The sequence below is a fragment of the Anas acuta genome, chromosome 1 (assembly GCF_963932015.1).
Source record: "Anas acuta chromosome 1, bAnaAcu1.1, whole genome shotgun sequence".
In the NCBI taxonomy this organism is placed as follows: domain Eukaryota; kingdom Metazoa; phylum Chordata; class Aves; order Anseriformes; family Anatidae; genus Anas; species Anas acuta.
Window position 1 is genome coordinate 204,613,117 of NC_088979.1, and position 18,059 is coordinate 204,631,175.

Here is an 18,059-nt window from a genome sequence, read left to right on the forward strand (position 1 = left end):
CACAAACTGCTAGGAAACTGAAAGCTAAACTGAAAACAATGCCAAAAACATTTTAATATGTAATCTGCAAATTACAAGTTTATGGATCTATTTCCAGGGACTCTGAAAAAAGAAATGAGAGGGTGGGAGATGAAGCAGGAGAAGCTCTGATGTTCAGAGATGCTTTCTCCCAAACATGCTTCTGTTGGGATTCTCTTCAAGGAAACACTACTAAATGCAAGGTAACAATATCATTACGTCCCACCATCAGTAAAGAATGGGTGTAGGACAAGCTCTGAAATTTTGTATACTTATAAGCTAACTGAGAAAAAATGGATAAATCAGATACTAAGTTTTCTGCATCAGAGGGTGCTCATGTAAGTAACTTGGAGGCAGAATACTGCTAGGCAGAAAACTTAGCTGACTGTATCTATAATGAAAAAAAAAACAGTAAATGCAAGATGCACTCTAAGTCTGTGCTCTGTTATTTCTTTTGTAACTGCACTGCTCCATTTGTAATTTAGGATTTAAGATTTTTGTCTCCTAGCATAAACCTCTGGTTCTAGCTCTGAGCTTGCTTCATATATGAAGCGGATTTGGATGAACAAAAACCACAGCATTCCTTAAAGGATGAGAAATCTTCATAAACTATGTTGAGAACAAATCCTCTGTGGTCTCTGCAAGCACAGCCCCCAAGGAGTTGGCAGTACTGGTTACGGTTTGGAGAGCACCTGCTCGTAAGCCATCCCATGGTTGCAGGGGTGCAGAAGATGCTGTGGGACACCTGGGACCACTGAGGAACAACAGGCAGTTCACATGTCCTGGGCATGCATACAGGCACCATCCCGACACCACGGCTACAGCAAATGAACAAACTGGATTTTCACACTTACAGCTCACTCACAGCTGGAGCTCCACAGCTGTATGGCTAGAAGCCATAGTGAGGAAGAACATCTCCTAGAGCAATCCTACTCTTCTATGGACTGACAGTCCAGGTAAAAGCAAGAGATTCTCTCCTTTGCTAAATCATTTGACACAGCTAAGAAAAATGATGATGTTTCAGGCCCACCAGTCGCTCTTCAGGCTGGGAACGCTTTGTCCACTTTTTCTATATATTAACAGTTTTTTTCCCCATAAATGATTATTAACATGTTTAACAAAGGATAATGCTGATTCACAACCCTCTTTTGTCTGTGACAATAAGGGGATAGTAGAGAAGTGTACTAAAAAAGAGAAGTAGAGAAGTTCTAGAAAAAGCCTGTGTTGCCATAAAAATATCTGGGACAAGGCACAATAAGAGCTGGAGAAAAAGCAGGAAACCCAATCTAGAACCAGCCTCTATGAGAGATTTGGTGAATCCAAATTTGAACATCTACAGATTTGCAATTATAACGTACTGCTGAACTCTGCCCATTGACAAAATCCCACCACTACAGCAGGAAGGACCTTCACCCAACTGACTTGCACAGTCTGTCCATCCGTACACCCGTGTACAACACTGAAAATATGCTAACTAAATGCATAAAACTTCGACAGATAGTCAGCATGGTGTTGGGCAACAAACTCATTTGTGTTGCTGTAGATGATATCATCCAATTCCTCCCTCTTAAAGCCTTTTTTGTTAACTTCTGCTGTGTTCAGTCCCCACATGACACAAAGAGAGAATTAATTTCAATTATGTTCCTTCAGCACCTGTGTGAATATGCATTTTAAGGTATATGATTCACAAACTCTAACCACAGCTTGAGAAATGCAGGGGACAGCAAGAAATCAATTTAGAACCAGAGGGAAGGTGTCGATAGCACAGTAGGGTGGTGGATTTGGAGCCAGCCTGCGGACAGAGTGCTGGCTGCATGCAGGGATCCCTGTCTTCCCCCAGAACCCTGGTAGAAAACACCTTAAGTCACCTCAAACACACCTGATAAAACTGTAGTCAGAAAATGAGCAGCATGCCCTAATGTGCTACACCAAATCTCCGGGAAATGTGGGCAACAAAGAGCTGTAACACCATGTACTTTATGAAATTTTTACTGTGTAAATTTATTATTACAATTCAATCAGGGCAGCAAGGGAGGGGATGAACAGCACAGAAGGAGCTGAGGTTGCACAGTGGGGTGAGCCAATCTGATAGGAGAGAGGGTGTCCCTGTGCTCCCTCCCATGGGTGCAGTGTTTGCAGATGGTGAGTGGGACCAGGGAACTGGTCCAAGGGCAGCAAACTCCAGTCCCCATTTGCTCTACACATATGCTCAGATGAACCTAGAAGGAATCCATTAGCAGATCCAGTCATCAACAGCCAACACCAAGCCATTAACAGAGGAAAACCCTAAGTATGAGAGCATATCAGGAAATTTTTCAGACGTGCTTTAAAAATTTAGGGATACTCTTGAGGTCCCCACAGGCACCATGCCAGTGCTGAGAGACAGAGCACGCTCAGGCATGCTGGCCAGAGGCAGCAGCAGCAGCAGAGACACAGCGTGGCTCCAGCTTGTGACTGGGAGCACCAAGTCCTCCAGCACTGCTGCCACTGGGCACCACATTGCCACAGCAGGACAGAGCTGGGCTGCTTGGAGGCGTACAGAGGGCTCGGTCAGGGGTTGCTGCTGCAGGAATGAGGAGGAGAACAGACACATGGGAAGGGGGCTGTGCTCCCTGCTGTGGGGTGCTTCCCTGCCAGCCCCACGGCATGGTGACAAATCCCTCCAGGCAGACACCCTTCCTCTGCTCGTACTGCCAGATGCGCACATTTTCCTTGCATGCAAATAGAAGTGGCAGAGGTTTGGGAAATAAGTGGGTCTGCAGCATTGATCGTTTTTACTGTAATCTTCCAACAATTTGTGGGGTTTTTCTTCACCTAAGATTTCATATCCACTTTTCTTGGAAATGCTGACAAATAGCTTTGGACATTCATTTAGAACTGGGCATCTTCAGCACACTGGGTGTCTGGTCACAATGCTTCTGGGAATAGGAACACAGCTCAACAGCTGGAGACAGCAGGAAGACTTTTTTGGGGCTGATCCACAAAGAACTATACATTAAAAATGAAGCTAATCTCAGAATTTTCCATCAACCCAGATTTTAATAAAAATAATCTCCCTTGGAGATAGCTGTAATATAAAGCTCCAATACCGCTTCTAATACTGTGGCCCATGCTTTCTTACCAGTAACCGTGAATTATGGCTCAATTATGTTCACTTTGCCCTCTAAGCACAGGCAAGGAGAGAGGGAAGGCTGCCCTCTTGTCTTCTTTCCAAAAGTAGACAGTGCAAGCTTGTGCCTGTTCCTGAGTTCCTCATCACATGCCCAAGCAGGATCATGCTCCCAGCGCAGGGTGCTCTGCAAGCACTTTACCTCTGAGGATCCATGAAATCTGCCCTGCGCTGCGTCCGATGTGAACAAACCCTCAGCTCCCAGCATGAAGCTGTGGCTGAACCTTCAAGCTGCAAAACCTCTGGCAACTACAAGTGTGCAACTGTTCAGGGGACAGAGCTCAGAAAGACAACAGAAATCCCTACTTTGACAGTTTAGTCCAAGCTAAATGTACCTGTTGTATCCTCAGTGACTTGCTTGCTCCAAGTTTTCCTTCATGCATTCCACTAGAATGTACATAGGCCCCATACCCTTCCAGCCCATTGGGTCTCCTTGCCTCGAGCCCCAGCCCCAGCAGCCCCACCACGCCTCCCAGCATCAGCCCATGGGCCATGGTAGCTGCTCCTTCTCCAGGCACATTCTGCCCAGAAAGCAAAGATGCGGGAAAGGGAGCCAGCAAAGCAGCAGTTGCCAAACAGACCAAAGGCAGAGACATAGCAAGAAAGGAGTTTTTCTCTTGTTAAGCAGAAGAAGCAACAGTGAGAACATTTCTACCTCTGCCAGTGCAGCTGGTCTGTGAGCGGGGTGCAGCTCATGCTGTGTCAAGCCCCTTGCTAAAACCTGTCCCAGCCCCTCAGGCTGCAGCGCTTGCACCTCCCCACCTCCAGCCTTGCTCCAGCAGCAAAGGCTTTCACAGCCTATCTGTGGGGAGCTGGGAAAGGAGTAGCCAGATAAATAATCTTGCCTTCCACAAAGCTGTCTTTGGTGTTGGACAGGAATGGGGAGGAGCATCACCAAATTATCCAAGAGTGTAGGAGACCCCAGAGTGATCCTAATATGCAAGAATGAAATCTCTCCACTGTGAAACATCTCTACCATCACTGTTTCTTTGCCTCCGGGGAGCTGTGACTCTTTGCCTCAGCTCCTGCACTGATGATGCTTAACACTGCTTTTGGCACCAGCTCTTTAATGGTGAAGGGCACATCCTAAACCTTCGGGTAAGGCAACCACTATTGACCCATTTTACAAAAAAGCTCTCTGATAGCTAAAGAGCATCAGTGAAGACAGGAATGAGATGTGGATGCCCAGTTCCAGTAAAACATTTCACCCATGCCCCAACATCCTCCCATGGTGAAATGGAATAAACGGGTGTCACAGTGACCAGTGATGCTCAGTACTAAGAGATCCAGTCACCTGCCTTGTCCTCTCCTCCTCATTGCTGTGCAGTAGTGGCATTGTTACACGAGGACTGCTAGTGCATCAGCTCACAGCTGTGCTGGGATGCCACCAGCACCATTCCCACCTGTAAGTCCCATTCTGACTGAAGGGAAGGACTCAGAATGTACAAGGTGGAGGCACGTCTTGCTAGTAACTTCAGTGTTTAAACCTTTTCTGAACAATTCTGGGAGATGCAGTTAACTGGAGAGGAAGACTGGATCTGAGCTGCAGCCACTGGCATGGCAGAGATAGTTGGGGAGCACCAGGGATGGCACTGGCTCTGCTGAGCTGCCCTGTAAGCGATGGCACAAGGGTACTCACCTTGTGCCTGCCCAGCTCTGCATGGCCCATATCCTTCTCCAGCCACTGCAGCAGAGGTTTGGACACCCATGGCATGGGGGCTGTCATAGGGGGAGCCAGCCCAGCTACCACAGCGCCCACCAGCCCTCACCACACTTGCCCTAGCCATGCCTGCCACTGAGGACAAAACACAGGATGAAGGCTTTGCACCATAGCCAGCTGGCTTCACAAGAGCAAGGGGCCTGCACTTACCCGGCCACACAGCCTGGCATGCCCCTTTGCTCCTAGAGAAGGCTCCCCTTTCCCACTGCCCTCCATCAGGGCCGTGAAATGTTTGCAGAACAGGATACAGGGAATGCTTACTGCTGCCCTGCTGATAGAAGGGCTGAGTTCGTAGCTCTAGTGAATGGATGCATATTTACATGGCTTTCTTTAAATCAAGTTTCAAGAGTTTTATGCAAATAAATTGCATTTACTCAAAACAACTCATTAAATAATTCACCCACAGTGTCCCAAAGGCTGTTGCACAACGCTTGGCAGCTAAATTTCCCAGCCCCCAAAATAACCAACCACAGCCACAGCCACAAAGCAGTGACCCAAAGCTCTCCTGCTTCAGGCAAAAGCCTCCCTCCACACACATAATAAAGTAAAGTAGATTGATTTAAGTCAAAGTGATCACCGATTTTAACCATGATAAATCAGCTGGCAGAAAATCTGGTTATAAATAAATGAGTCTGATGTTGTTCTGCATTTTGTCCTTAGCCATTTTCCTAAAGAAAAGCTGAGTCAGATCAATTCATAGCCATTACATTAGATTAATTTGCGATTTAATATAGACTTTACAACCAGAAGTGCTTCTTCCTAAGTAGATACATGGTAACTCCATGCATCTATTTAAGCAATTACAATGTAAAGTATACATTCTTTTTTTTTTTTTTTAATTTTATCCTAATATTTTAGAAAAGAGTGAGAAGCATTTTTCTTACTTAATAGAGGATGAGTAATTTTTTACTTGTGATTTAAATCAAAGTGGCCTATGGTAAAAACTGGCAATAAAATATTCATTTAGCATTTTAAAATATTTCTGAGTACTAACAAATTAAATAAGCTACCCTACACTACCTGTAGCGGATTCATTGGAAATGCCAGAAAGTAACCAAAATATCCCTTGCACTTACAAACAATGGCCATAAAAAGGGACTTTTATCTGTAGTTACTTAAATGAACTGTTTCTTCACATTCATCAAGATCTCAGTGCTGGTAGGTCTCACCCCCTTGAAAGGGACTTTTATTTCTGGATTAGAGGAAAAAAGCAAGTTCTCTGCTTGCTAAACCTCCACCTGGTTCCTCACTTTTGGACCTGCTCCCGTGTGAACTGATCCAGCTGCATGAGCCGGGAGGAATAAAACACGGTCACTGATTTATGGTTAAGGTTGGTTTAGTAAGTAAACTAGTTTCATACGCTCTGCTAAGGACTTCTCTGAGAACCCTCCTTTGATGTGCACTGGCTGACTGCCCTGTGGGTCGGGCACCTCGCTTGGGGACTGTCTAGCTGCAGCAGCCAGAGGAGATGAGCCACTGTCCCGCAGCCTGTCCCTGTGGGCAGGAGAAGTCTGGCTGCCGGCTTCCCTTGCAGCAGCACAGCCAGCAGTCCCCACTTCAGGCTCTGCTGACCCCATCCCAGGTCCACTTCTCCCCTTCCCATTACACCCAGGCACCACCGCACTGGACGTCCCATGGGCAAAGTAGGGGCGGCCCCACAGGACAGGGACCTGCACTCTGCCCTGCTCCCCGTGCAGGCTCCAAGGTCAGCTCCAGCAGCCCGGGCCAACGGGTTTAGTATTAACTACTAAACTGCAGCCTGAAGCACAGTGCTCTTGCTGAGGTATGCAACCCGTATTAATGATTGTACAGGATCGGCCACCACCTGTCTGCTCCCCATTCCCCTTGGTGCCTGGGGAAACCTGGCACATCCCAAGGGAGCAGCTGGGCTCCTTGTCTCACACAAGCACTGCACTGGAAGATGTGCTGGCCAGCTGCGATGCCATAGCAAACCCCAAGCTACTCAGCATGGTATAACAGAACACTGGACAAAACCTTATGGTTTGTTACACCGATAATCCCAGTCCACTCTGTAAATCCTACCGTCTGGATACTAGCAGAATGCTTTCATGTTTGTGTTAGGGAAATAAATGCAAAAAAAAAAGCTACAAGGAGATTTCAAAATATGTCATGTTTGGTGCAGCATTCAGCAGCATACAGTGAGTGAAGCATAGGGCTGCAGAGTGAATAAGAAAGATTAATAAAAGCTGAACAGCTGTCTCATTCATTGAGCACTATTAATCCGATCTGAAAGAAGCTGGGTTCCTATGGAAAACAATGTGCAGCTTGTAATCAAAAAGCATCTCAAAGCATGTGCATAAGTGGTTTGATTCTTCCATAAAAGGGCTGAAAATCCAATATGACTATTGACATCTAGAGATTTTTACAACAGCAGAAAGCAGATGCTTTGGCCAAGGATCAAAGTTTTAAGTGCAGGTTTAGGCCATTCAGGAGGTCACTTCCTGACCTCCAGATCTTCCCTTTGCAACATCAAAATTCAGCTTTTTTTTTTTTTTTCCTGCACTGCTCACATAGCTGAGATGGAGCAAGGAAACAAGAATTTTTAGGTGCTGCATGGTATTGGGAGAGGAGTGAGAAGCGAGGCACAGGGCAGAGCAGATGAGCTTGTGAGCCCAGGAGCCAGGGGCTGGCGTGGTCACATTGCATGGCTGGTGGCCACGCTCCTGCCCAGGGCCACCTACACTCTCACCCCTCTGGCAGGAGCAGATGCAGTGCCAGCCCTGCTTTCCTTGCCCTCTCTTCCTCTCCTTCTCCATCTCTAACAATCAGCTGCCGAAAGCAGCCAATGCACCGACCATCTCCACCAGCTCCACACCACAAAGAAAACCGCAGCAAAGGGCTCCTGTGAGGCCTTGGGACACACGAGATGAATCCTCAGCCCTTCAGGGGATGGGAGTTGTCCCTTTCAGGTCAAGAAAGACCTTTTCATTATTTCAGTTAAAAATGACCTGGGAGAATCTACAATGCTCAAACCTGATTTTGTGCTTTTTATCCCTGCTTTGTGACAGCAAGTAAGGACCTAAATAGAGTGTGGTGTGGGTGGGTATATATTTAAATAGCTAATTAGCACACGGCCGATGCCATCCGTGCTGCCAAGAGCTCACACGGCGTTGCTGGTGCTGCACAGCCGGCATGAAGACCTGAGCACAGCCACACACATCCTGGCCCCCAGACCTGCCCCATAGCTCTGGGCAGCAAAAGCAACTGTGGGGCTGTTTCTGACAGTGGCAATACACCAGACCCAACTGAACACTATCCAGAAGACAGAGAAGGGACTTTCTGCACCAAGGACACAGTTTGCAGACTTGTCAAAGTCAAAAATGCTGCTGCCATCTCCTCCCTCGGCTCCAATAGTGCACACGGACCTGACGATGGAAATCTGCTGCAGGCTAGAGCCAGTGGAGAAAGAATGTTATTTTAACCTACAGCAGCTCCTTGGTCTGGTTTTAACATGAGTTAAAAAGGGACAGAAAGAGAGTTCCCAGCACACAATGGAGAAGAAAAACCCTTGGAAATCTCCAGGTGGAAGCCTCATCAGCTGAACACTGCCATTCCTCCAGATTTTTCTGAGCTATTTCAATAAGCTTCAGCTCTCTGATAGTTAGCCACTTCCTAAGTACCACTCTTCTGCAAGCGGCTCTTATCTCCACATATACATTTTTTATGTGATGTGCTGAGCTGTGATTCCTTGGAACAAGTTTTCCTTGCTTCCAGTGAAAATGTAAATGGTGAGGCACTGTAACAGGCTGCCCAGAGAAGTTGTGGATGCCCCATCCCTGGAGGTGTTCAAGACCAGGTTGGACAAGGCCCTGGGCAACCCGATCCGGTGGATGGCATCCCTGCCTATGGCAGGGGGGCTGGAACTGGATGATCTTTAAGGTCCCTTCCAATCCAAGATGTTCTACAGTTCTATGGTTGTGGAAAACCTGTGCCTTTTCGCATCGTATGGACAACAATGGTAGCAACTGGACACACAGGGGGTAGCCAGCACTGCCCACTGGCAGCAGCAGAACACACTTTCCCACAGGATGTACCCAGGCACCTTCCAACAACCAGCACCAGTGCACACCACAGACAGAGGGGACTTGGATGACTGCTGGAGGACTTCTGCACTTTTCGAGGATTATTTCTGTATTATGGGCCCCCAGAGGAGGTTGGCACTTACATCCAAAGCACTCCTACCACAATACTAGGGCAATCAGTATGGTTTTCAAACATGTTTTTATGATACAGACCTGCAATTCACATCTATTTCAGGAAAAAAGAAAAAAAAATCAGCTTGAGCATGCTTCTGTCTCGTTAAAAAATAGATTATAATCTCATAAATCTTGTAGGTGTTTTGGATAATTTTATCCTGGGTCTCCACCACTCTCTCCCACAGAGCAATACGCAGCCAAAAGCTGAGTTGAAATGGCTGTTCCTGGAGTATAAGCAGCCACAGGATGAATGCAGGACCAAGCAGATGAGGAGGAGAAGCTCTACCAATTTTAAAAGATCGTCAGGGCCTTGCACATCAGCCTCCTCATTGCTTTGCCCTTGCTTACACCCCCTGCCAATGTAAGGGCCAGCACCCGTGTGCACCAGCAGCTCACACAGAGCAGGGTGAAAGGAGGAAGGGAGCTCTCCTGGTTATCAAACTCCAAATAAATTACTATCTCAGGAATCGTCACAAAACATATCAGTTCCCTGCCCATATGAAGTGGGTCCATGGGGTGAAGCACCATCACAGCACGGACCACGAGCATGTGGAACTCCATGCCAGACACTGCTGCAACCAGCACGCTGTACCACTCTCACGCTGTACCACCCCACCACAGCTGAGCAGGAAGCGGGACAGCACCTGGAGGTGTGCACTGGGACAGCAAAATGCTGGGGTTGTCTGCATCCCCTCGACAGCACACGGCACCAGGGCAGCAGCCATACACTCCTGTGGGTCTGATAAGCCCCATTGGGTTGCAGCACCCTGCTTGCCCCTGCCCACCCACTCCATGCTGTGGGCATGGCTGCTCCCCCTCGGGCAGGGCTGCTCCCCAGTCACAGCCCCACAGAGGAATAGCACTCAACAGGCAGCTGGCAACATCCTGAGCATCCCAACAAGTGTCAGACCACCAGGAGATGGTCTCTGGTGCTGGCAAGGACAGTAGCACTTGCGAGCCAAGCTGTCTACTGGCATTCACTGCATGTGGACTGTGTTGGCTCTGCCACCTCGTGAGCACAGCACCATGCAGTCCTTAATTACACCACTGCACACTGTTGCTCAAAGACTGCACCACCAACCAGGCAGTTCTTCCTTCTCCTTGGATGTGGCTGAAGCCTTTTGCATTTTCCTGTGCAGCAGCAGCTGATGGTGAGGAAGGATTCTTTCCAACTGAGCGGTACCCTGCATGGATTCATATCACATTGCATATAGAGCAGATCTACCCAAGTCTGTACTTTAACTGCTATAGCCCTGGTTCTAGGAGTGCTCTGCAGGTGACTGGGATGCCTCAGAGCACAATGCCGCCCTAGACCCCTGCCAGCTTGGACCCAGGAAGCCTTTATTGTCCTGACAACACCTGACAACACACCAGGAGCAACATGGATTTAGGACAGTGGTTTATATAATGTACACATGGAAGCAGATTTTCACTATGATTTTCACTATTGGATTGGGGACTACAAGACTAACCCACAACAAGTGTTAAGAGTGGTTTCATTCATCCTTTTTGTACCAATTTCTTCCACAAACTCAGTAGTTCTTCCTTCTGAACACCTGCAGCTGGCACCACATCACTTAGCATGTGGCACCTGCAGGTAGCTGCAGGGAAGCAGCACAAGGAGGGAACGCGCTTGTCCAGGACACTGGAGCAGGCTGCAGGCAGGTCTGCTGCTGTGCACACCAGCACAGCACTGCCATGGCCCCCACAGCCACTGCACACAAACTGCTGAATGTCCATCCGTAGCTGTCATGCCAGTTTGGGGAAACTGGCCGCACCTCTTCACCTACCTCTCTTAGTCCAACCTGTGCCACAGGCAATCACTAGGGGACATGGCACGCAGCAGTGGAGTGGTGGCTCGAATGTGTCCACTGGTATTTCCTGCATCCCCTGCCATCCCTCTGCTTTTCTTTTAGGAAGCAAGTGGCATATTCTACAGAAAAGGCCATTTATTTAAGACATAACAACCCTGCTTCGCAAACCACCTGGTCAGAACCAGTGTCCCTTGTCACATGGCCCCTCTGCAGTGTCCAGACCATAGCAAAGGTGCCCACAGCCCCTGCACCGCACCCTGCAGGGCTGCAGCAAACCTCCCTGCGGGCACAGGCAGGGCTGCGCAGTCCCTTGCTGCTGTCGGGTGGTGGGCAGCTTAACCAGCCGCAGCTCAGGGCCACCACATCCCTGCCTCACCAGGCTGTGGAAACACAGCTGGTGATGCTTGCAGGATGGCCTGCATTCGCTCTCACATGCTCCTGGCACAGTGAATTCACATCAAACCTCAAACAAATGGCCCATCACACCACCTCTTCACAGTCTTCCTTCTTACCATCAGTCTTGGCTAAGCAGAAGTTCAGGAAAATGTCTCTCTCTCTTTTATAACAGGAAAATTTATCCCTTGGTTTCCCGTGGCTTAGCAGAAGAATCAATGTTTTGTGCAGTTTTTCAGGCTCTTCCCTCATTTGCATCATGGAGATAACAAGCCAGAAAATATTATCCTGAGTATAGAGCAATTGCGAAGTGGGACCAGAGCAGAGCCTCCTCTGCAGCCATGGAGGAGAACGAGCAACTTCATTCCATAGAAAAGAGACGCCTGTCCTGTCAAACAGCCTCTTACAACTGGAGCTGGGTGACACCACATCTCCAAGGCCACCTTCTGCTCTTTATTGTGGGACCTTTCCTCATCAGTCCCTGACATATCACAAAGCCCTGCACGAGGCACGAGCCCTCCTGCAGGACAGATGCCAGCACAGCAAGGACACGTCAGACCCTGCTGCCTGGGCACCTACAGGACTTCCTTCCACAGGGTACAGGTACTCAAGCATCTCACAGGCTATGCTTCAGCATGAGCCCCCGCGTTAATTGTTCTTGCTACCTGCTGTCAGGCCAGTGACATGAGATAACCTGGATTCACTTGCCCCAGGGGTACCATCAGACTGGCCACCCCCATCACAGCTGCTGTGCCCAAAGCCTGTTTGCAGGATCATGGCACCCACAGCCCAGTGGGAGGAGGACCAGAAGCCAAGGTCCCATCATGGTGAACCCATCAGGAGGTGGGCAGGAGGGAGACATTTCTCAAAGAACTCAACCCCCAGCACAGGGGACCCTGAAACTCAAAGCTAGGAAGTCCTTTGGAAACTGCTAGTGGGAAGGGTGGGAAAGGGGCGAGGACACAAACCTGAAGCAACAAGATGCTCCCATCCTGCAGAACCTTCCCTTCCTGAGAAACTTGCCATGAGGGCCTCAGCTGCCGCACAGAGAGGAACAGGGGATTGGAAATTTGAGGCACCATGAAAAATACCCAGCAAAGCAGCAAGCTGCCTGCCAGGGGCAGGACAGAGGACCTTCCTGCAGCACACAACATGGCCAAAGCCTGACCAGCATGACCAGGCCTGACCAGCTCCTGACCAGGGCCCCGGGCATTCCCCAGAGCTCAGCACTGGTGTCGGCAGTGCTGAGCACCATCCTCTCCCCCATTCCCAGCAGCCCATCATCCTGACACTTGCAGGGCTGTCCCATACCCACAGAATTTGGGAAACTTGCAACTCCCTGTGGCATCTTTGCCCTTTAGAAAGCAGGGCCATTTGCAAACTCTGTCAGTCAGCACACTGAGGGGTTTACTGCCTGTTTACAGCTCTAGCAGAGTTCTTCTCCTGCATGGCAGGGAATGCCACCAGCTTCTTCTGCACTGCAACAGGGGGAGTCTCCTTTTAGTAATTAAGATGTTCTCCCTTTCCATCCCAGTGCAGCTCCCCTGGTTTCTGTACTGCAGGAGGACCTTTCCCTCTGCCACATCACTACCTGCTCTCTGCAGTTGGTTGTGTCTGTGCAGAGTCAGAGAACATCTTACAAAGTGTCCTGACTCTCCTGTCCCCCAGGGTCCATTTCTCCAGCCGTTTGTATGGTTATAGGGCAGCTTAACCTCTCTTCCTCAAGCCCAGAGCTAGTGCAGCTTGCTCAGACTATTTAACTTGAAGTGCTGACCCATCATTAGGAGTAAACAGCCATGTGCCTGAAGAGAGTACCTTTCCAGAGCACCACCTCAGGTGGAGATTTGCACCTAACAATGGAAACCACTAACAGTGAATTCAAAGGTTTTCAGCCAAATAACAATTGTGATAGAGTTGCAAAGGAACCTAAAAGAGGATTGGAGATGAATCCAAGAAAGCTGGGAAGCTTGACTTGAAAAGTCAGCCACTTCACTGTCTAAAAGCCCACCTGTAGGCTCCATCCTTGACAAGAGATGTGAACTTTATAAAGTGCACTTTGTCCGGCTGAAGTACAATGGCAGCTAATGGAGTCTGACTTGATACTGAAAAGCTGTGCACTGAAGATCCTGAAAGAGACAATCCCCACCTTAGAGCAGAGCTTGTTATTGAAAAGCCCATGGCTCATCAGCCACAGGCTGTGGCTGCCACACCAGACCCCATGCCCCGAAGCTCCTGTGCGAGGAGGCTATGGGGTCACCTTGGAGTGTTCAGGCCTGGAGGTCAGTCAGCAAAGCCCCTTTGTCACACAAGCCTGCTGTCAGCACCATGGTCCTGCAGAGACCAGTGATCCTTGCTAGCATCCTATCCTTCTCATATTTGCCCTCTCCTGAATAACCAAGGAAGGAAACCTCTCCTTTCTGGTTGATCCCCAATGCCCCATGGCTCAGTGTAACTCAGCCTCTGTAGAGGTCCAGGGAGGAGATGGAGGTCAGAGGAGGTCAGAAGTGGCCCCTTCATAGGGTCAGTCCTTGGCTGCCCCTCCCAGAGGTGCCACCAAAATCCTGTGTCCCATCCCAGCCTGCAGGACACCCTCCCCTCTCCTTACACCAAGCCCTGGTTTCTACATCCAGGCTGCAAGGTCCTTCAGGGATGCAGACACTGACCCCCTGCAAACCTACACAGGGCTGGTGCTAGCCTCCAGGCCAGCTGGCACCCAGGCCTGCAGGGAGGGCCGCGCCACAGTAGAGCCAGGCAGGCGGAACACAGCAAGTTGGGGAAGGACATCTGTGAGAAGACGCCTGCACCTCAGGTCTCATCTTCCTTTGCTGTAGCATTGCCAGGGTACACAACATTGCTGCTGCACCCAGGTCAGGAACCGCCACTGACTGACCACATGCGCCACAGAGACCTGGAGAGAGGCCAAGCCAGGAGACAAAGCATGTGGCAATGCCCTCTCATGACCAGGAGGAGCGTGAGCTGCCGACTGCCAGTGCAGCACCCTCCAACCATGGGGAGGAGTATGACCCAAATGGGACAGCAGCTAAGGAGGGGCTGTGGGGCCACTGCTGCTTTGCAGCTGGGTACAGCCACGAACCCTATAAAAGGGGAGGAGGTGACATAGAATGCACATAACTCCAGAGCACTTCTCTTGTGAGCTTCTTGGAGACACAAATCTCTCGTTTTCCGCTCATCTCTTTTCACCATGATCAGCCCCGATGTGCTTGGATGTCACCTTGCAGGCAAGGACCAAGCCTGGAGAAATAATCACTGCAAGTGCCCAGATCAGACAGCTCATGCATGGGCATATGCAGGAGTGAAGGGAAGTGCAGGGCCAGTCACTGGACACTATACAGCTTTTAGGGACACATAGTGTTACGCCAACCAGGTCTTTCCTGCCCCTTTTCTTTTAAGTGAAGGTACCTCAGCTAGCCCAGAGGAGGAGCCTGCAAAGCAGTTTCTATTTGGCAGCCCTCACCTGAGCTGTAAATGTAACAGCCCTTGACAGGGCCCTGATTGCCCTGACACCAGCCCGAGCACCAGCCCAGGGCTGGTGATGACAGGGGAGCCATCTGCAGGGCACAGTAGGGGTGTCTGGGGGGCCTCACTGAGCCTGCAGGGTCGCACCTCCCTGCCTGCTCCCCAGGGCAGTGCAGTGAGGGCTGTCTCTGCTCTGCAGCAAGCCTGCCAGTTCATAGTCCAAACCGCATCCACTGCCTGCTGGGACAGCGGTGACACAGCACAGCCTCTGCCTCCTACCAAATCCATGAAACCCAGCGCTTGCAGCTCCATGGGTGGCAGCCCTGGCCAGGCACCTGGGGCAGGGCTGGTCAGGCGGCTGGCTCGTGAGCTCCTGGAGCTTGCACTGCCATGCTGGAGCACAGAGCTGTGCTGGCCAGGATGCCAGCACTGCATGTTGCCATCTGCACCCAGCAGGCCCTGCCCCATGTCCCTGTGAGGCTCCACCATCCCAGAGAGCAATGTCCCAAACCCCCAGACCAAGACCCTGGCAGCACACAGGTGTCCTCAGGGGCTCCTGCTCTGCTGACTCCCATCCCCCTGCTCAGAAATGTTTTCTCTCATCAGCTCTCTGACAGACATCTGTCCCAATGGGAAGGGAAATCTGCGAGGGAAATTCCTCCATGCAAATGTATACATGCAAAGATGCTCTGCTTTTCGTGAAATGACCCACTCCCTCCACAGCATCGGGTGATCTTGGGTCTGGCACAGCAGAGCTGCCTCGCCTTGGCACTGCAACCATCCCGACTGCACGGGAGGACTTGTAAGGAGCAAGGGGTAGAGTGCTACAGCATAACATCATACTGACTCCAGCATCATAGCTCTTTCCAACATACACACACACTCATAAAACAAAACAAGATGGGGAAGGGAAGTATGGAGCTGTGCCCAAGAAACAGAGAAGTGGAGAGGTGGACACCACTGCAAACTGCAGAGTGTGTCCTCACTGACAGTCCTCAGTCCCACGCTGCATCAATGAGGTCTGCGGTGAGGGCTGGAGCAGCATGGGACCTGGGTCCTTGCATCTGCTGGGGAATGGGGGGGATGGAGCCAAAGTACTAAGTCCTGATGTGTCAGGGCTAACATGGTGGAGGAGGGAAGAGGCAAACTTCATGTCGCTGACAGCCTTGCTCACAGCTGCAGCAAGGCTGAGGAAGTAGCAAGCAGAGTGAAGCCCTCCCATAGCACAAGGACTCTCCCCTCCAGAGCAGATTCGACACTACAAGCAGTGTGGCCTCACCTGCCTCTGCCACCCCTCAGCGCCTGTGAGCCTGTGCTGCCGAACGTGTCAGCAACTTGGCCCCAGCCACAGCACCACCACTCTCTAATGAGCTTCTTGGCCCCTGCCACTGCCCCTCTAGCTTCAGGCATGACCCCCACACTGCTCTCCAAAAGGGGACTCTCCCCACCAAACAGGAGCAGTCTCACATCCCTTAGTAACCTGCACACACATGCAGCAATGCTCTGCTTGCCCCAGTCCCCTCTGCCTCCTTACCAGCCACAGCCTCATCCCCAAAGACATCCTTCTCCTGCCCACAGCACCTCATCCCTGAGCTCGGGCTCCCTGCACCTCCCATCCCTCCCCAGGCAAGCTACTGCTTTCAGCACAGCACCCTAACAAGCATCCTTCATCAGAACCAGTGATATTGAAGTCCTTCAGTGAACTTTCTTCCTGCCCTGACCAGGCTCAGCTTCCAAGCACTTGCCCCCAGGTGACCCCAACACCCTGGTCAGTCACAGCCACCCCCCATGGCACACTGCCTGCCAGACACCAAATGCACTGTGTGCCAACTACTGCCTGTGCCCCGTGTGCTGCTCCACTTCACAGCCACCCCAGCTGACATGCCACGATGCCCAGTGCCCTCCTGTGTCACACATCAGCTCCTGGCAGGCAACAGGCACATGTCCTGCCTGCGGCACCATCACCGCTGCACCACTGTCCCCACACTGGGGCACCCAGCACACACCACACTGCACTGCACCCACGCTGGACACCTGAAACATGCTGCGGTCATGTCTACGTCCATTCACCACTCATGCACACTCACACCTGGCTTGCAGCCCCGCTGCACACGCACACTGCCCCCACCGCTGGCTCACCAGCAGCCATCACCTTTCCCAGCACTGCGCCGCAGCTCCACGCTCCCGCGGTGCCCAGCCAGCAGCGGTGCCAGAGCCAGAGCTGGTTCAGGAGCTGGTGCCCGTACAGGTACCGGTGCCGGTGCTGCAGCCTCCTGCGCTGTGCCCCGCTCTGCCCCCAGCCCCGGTGCCCCCATGGCCGGGCAGGCAGCACAGCACAGCACAGCCTGGCCCCGCTGCGCTGCCGGCCCCGGGCGCTCCGGAGCGCCCCGGCGGGGATGGGCCCCGAAAGGCAGCGCCGCAGTCCCGCCGCGGGACACCGGCAGCGGGGGCTCTGCGGGGCACCGGGAGCAGGGGCTGGGGGGAGCCGGGCCACGGGGAGCCGTCCTGCCGGAGCCGTGGCCGGCCAAGCCCCCGCCCGCGGCATAGCGAAGTTTGCCGGGCGGTGCCGGGCGGCGCCGGGGCGCGGAGGCGGCGGCTCTGGCCGGTGGGCGCTGGGCTGGCGGCCGGGGCCGGGTCGGGGCCGGGCCGGGGCCGGGCTCGCACTCACCGTCTGCTGGAGGTCGGGGATGCCGATGCGGACGACGATGGCGCCGGGCGCGGGCTCCTCCATGCGCGCCGGGGCCGCCAGCTTGGGGGAGCGGGGCCCGCCGGGGCCCCGGGCCGGGTCGAGCCGCGTCTCCTCCCGCAGGCCGGCGCCCGGCTCCCCGGCGGCGGCGCGGGGCTGTCGCTCCGGCGGCGGCGGCGGCTCTGGCGGCGGCGACTCCGGGCTCTCATGCTTGCTGCCGGCGGGGCTCAGAGGCATGCTCCGTGCGGCGCGGCGGGGCGGCCGGCACCGGCACCGGGGGCCCTGCGGGAGACAAGCGGTGAGCGCGGCCGGCGGGGACCGCGAGGGCACCCCCGGAGGGACCTCGCGCCCCCCCACCACCCATGGACCCTCCGGCAGAGCACATCCAACCTCCGCAAAGGGACCTCGTGCGTTCCCCGACAGGGATCCCGGAGGGGACCCCGTCACCAAACACGGGCACCCCATGCGGGGACCCCCACCCACCCTACACAGGGAGTCCCATCTCGAAGCCCCCCCTGGGGAACCAACCCCATCAATGCAGGAATCATGTGGGGACACCCCCAGC

General features: G+C 52.2%; 1 protein-coding gene across 5 annotated transcripts in view; it reads right to left on the reverse strand.

The window, feature by feature from the left end:
• The window catches only part of SHANK3 (SH3 and multiple ankyrin repeat domains 3), a 371,832-nt gene that overhangs the window by 331,086 nt on the left and 22,687 nt on the right, over positions 1-18,059 (reverse strand). For all 5 annotated transcript variants that reach the window (XM_068670237.1, XM_068670238.1, XM_068670239.1 and 2 more), the window contains one exon: positions 17,477-17,776. In XM_068670237.1, the coding sequence (XP_068526338.1) occupies positions 17,477-17,731 (255 nt within the window). In that variant the 5' untranslated portion in view covers positions 17,732-17,776. The remainder of the gene's footprint in view (positions 1-17,476; positions 17,777-18,059) is intronic.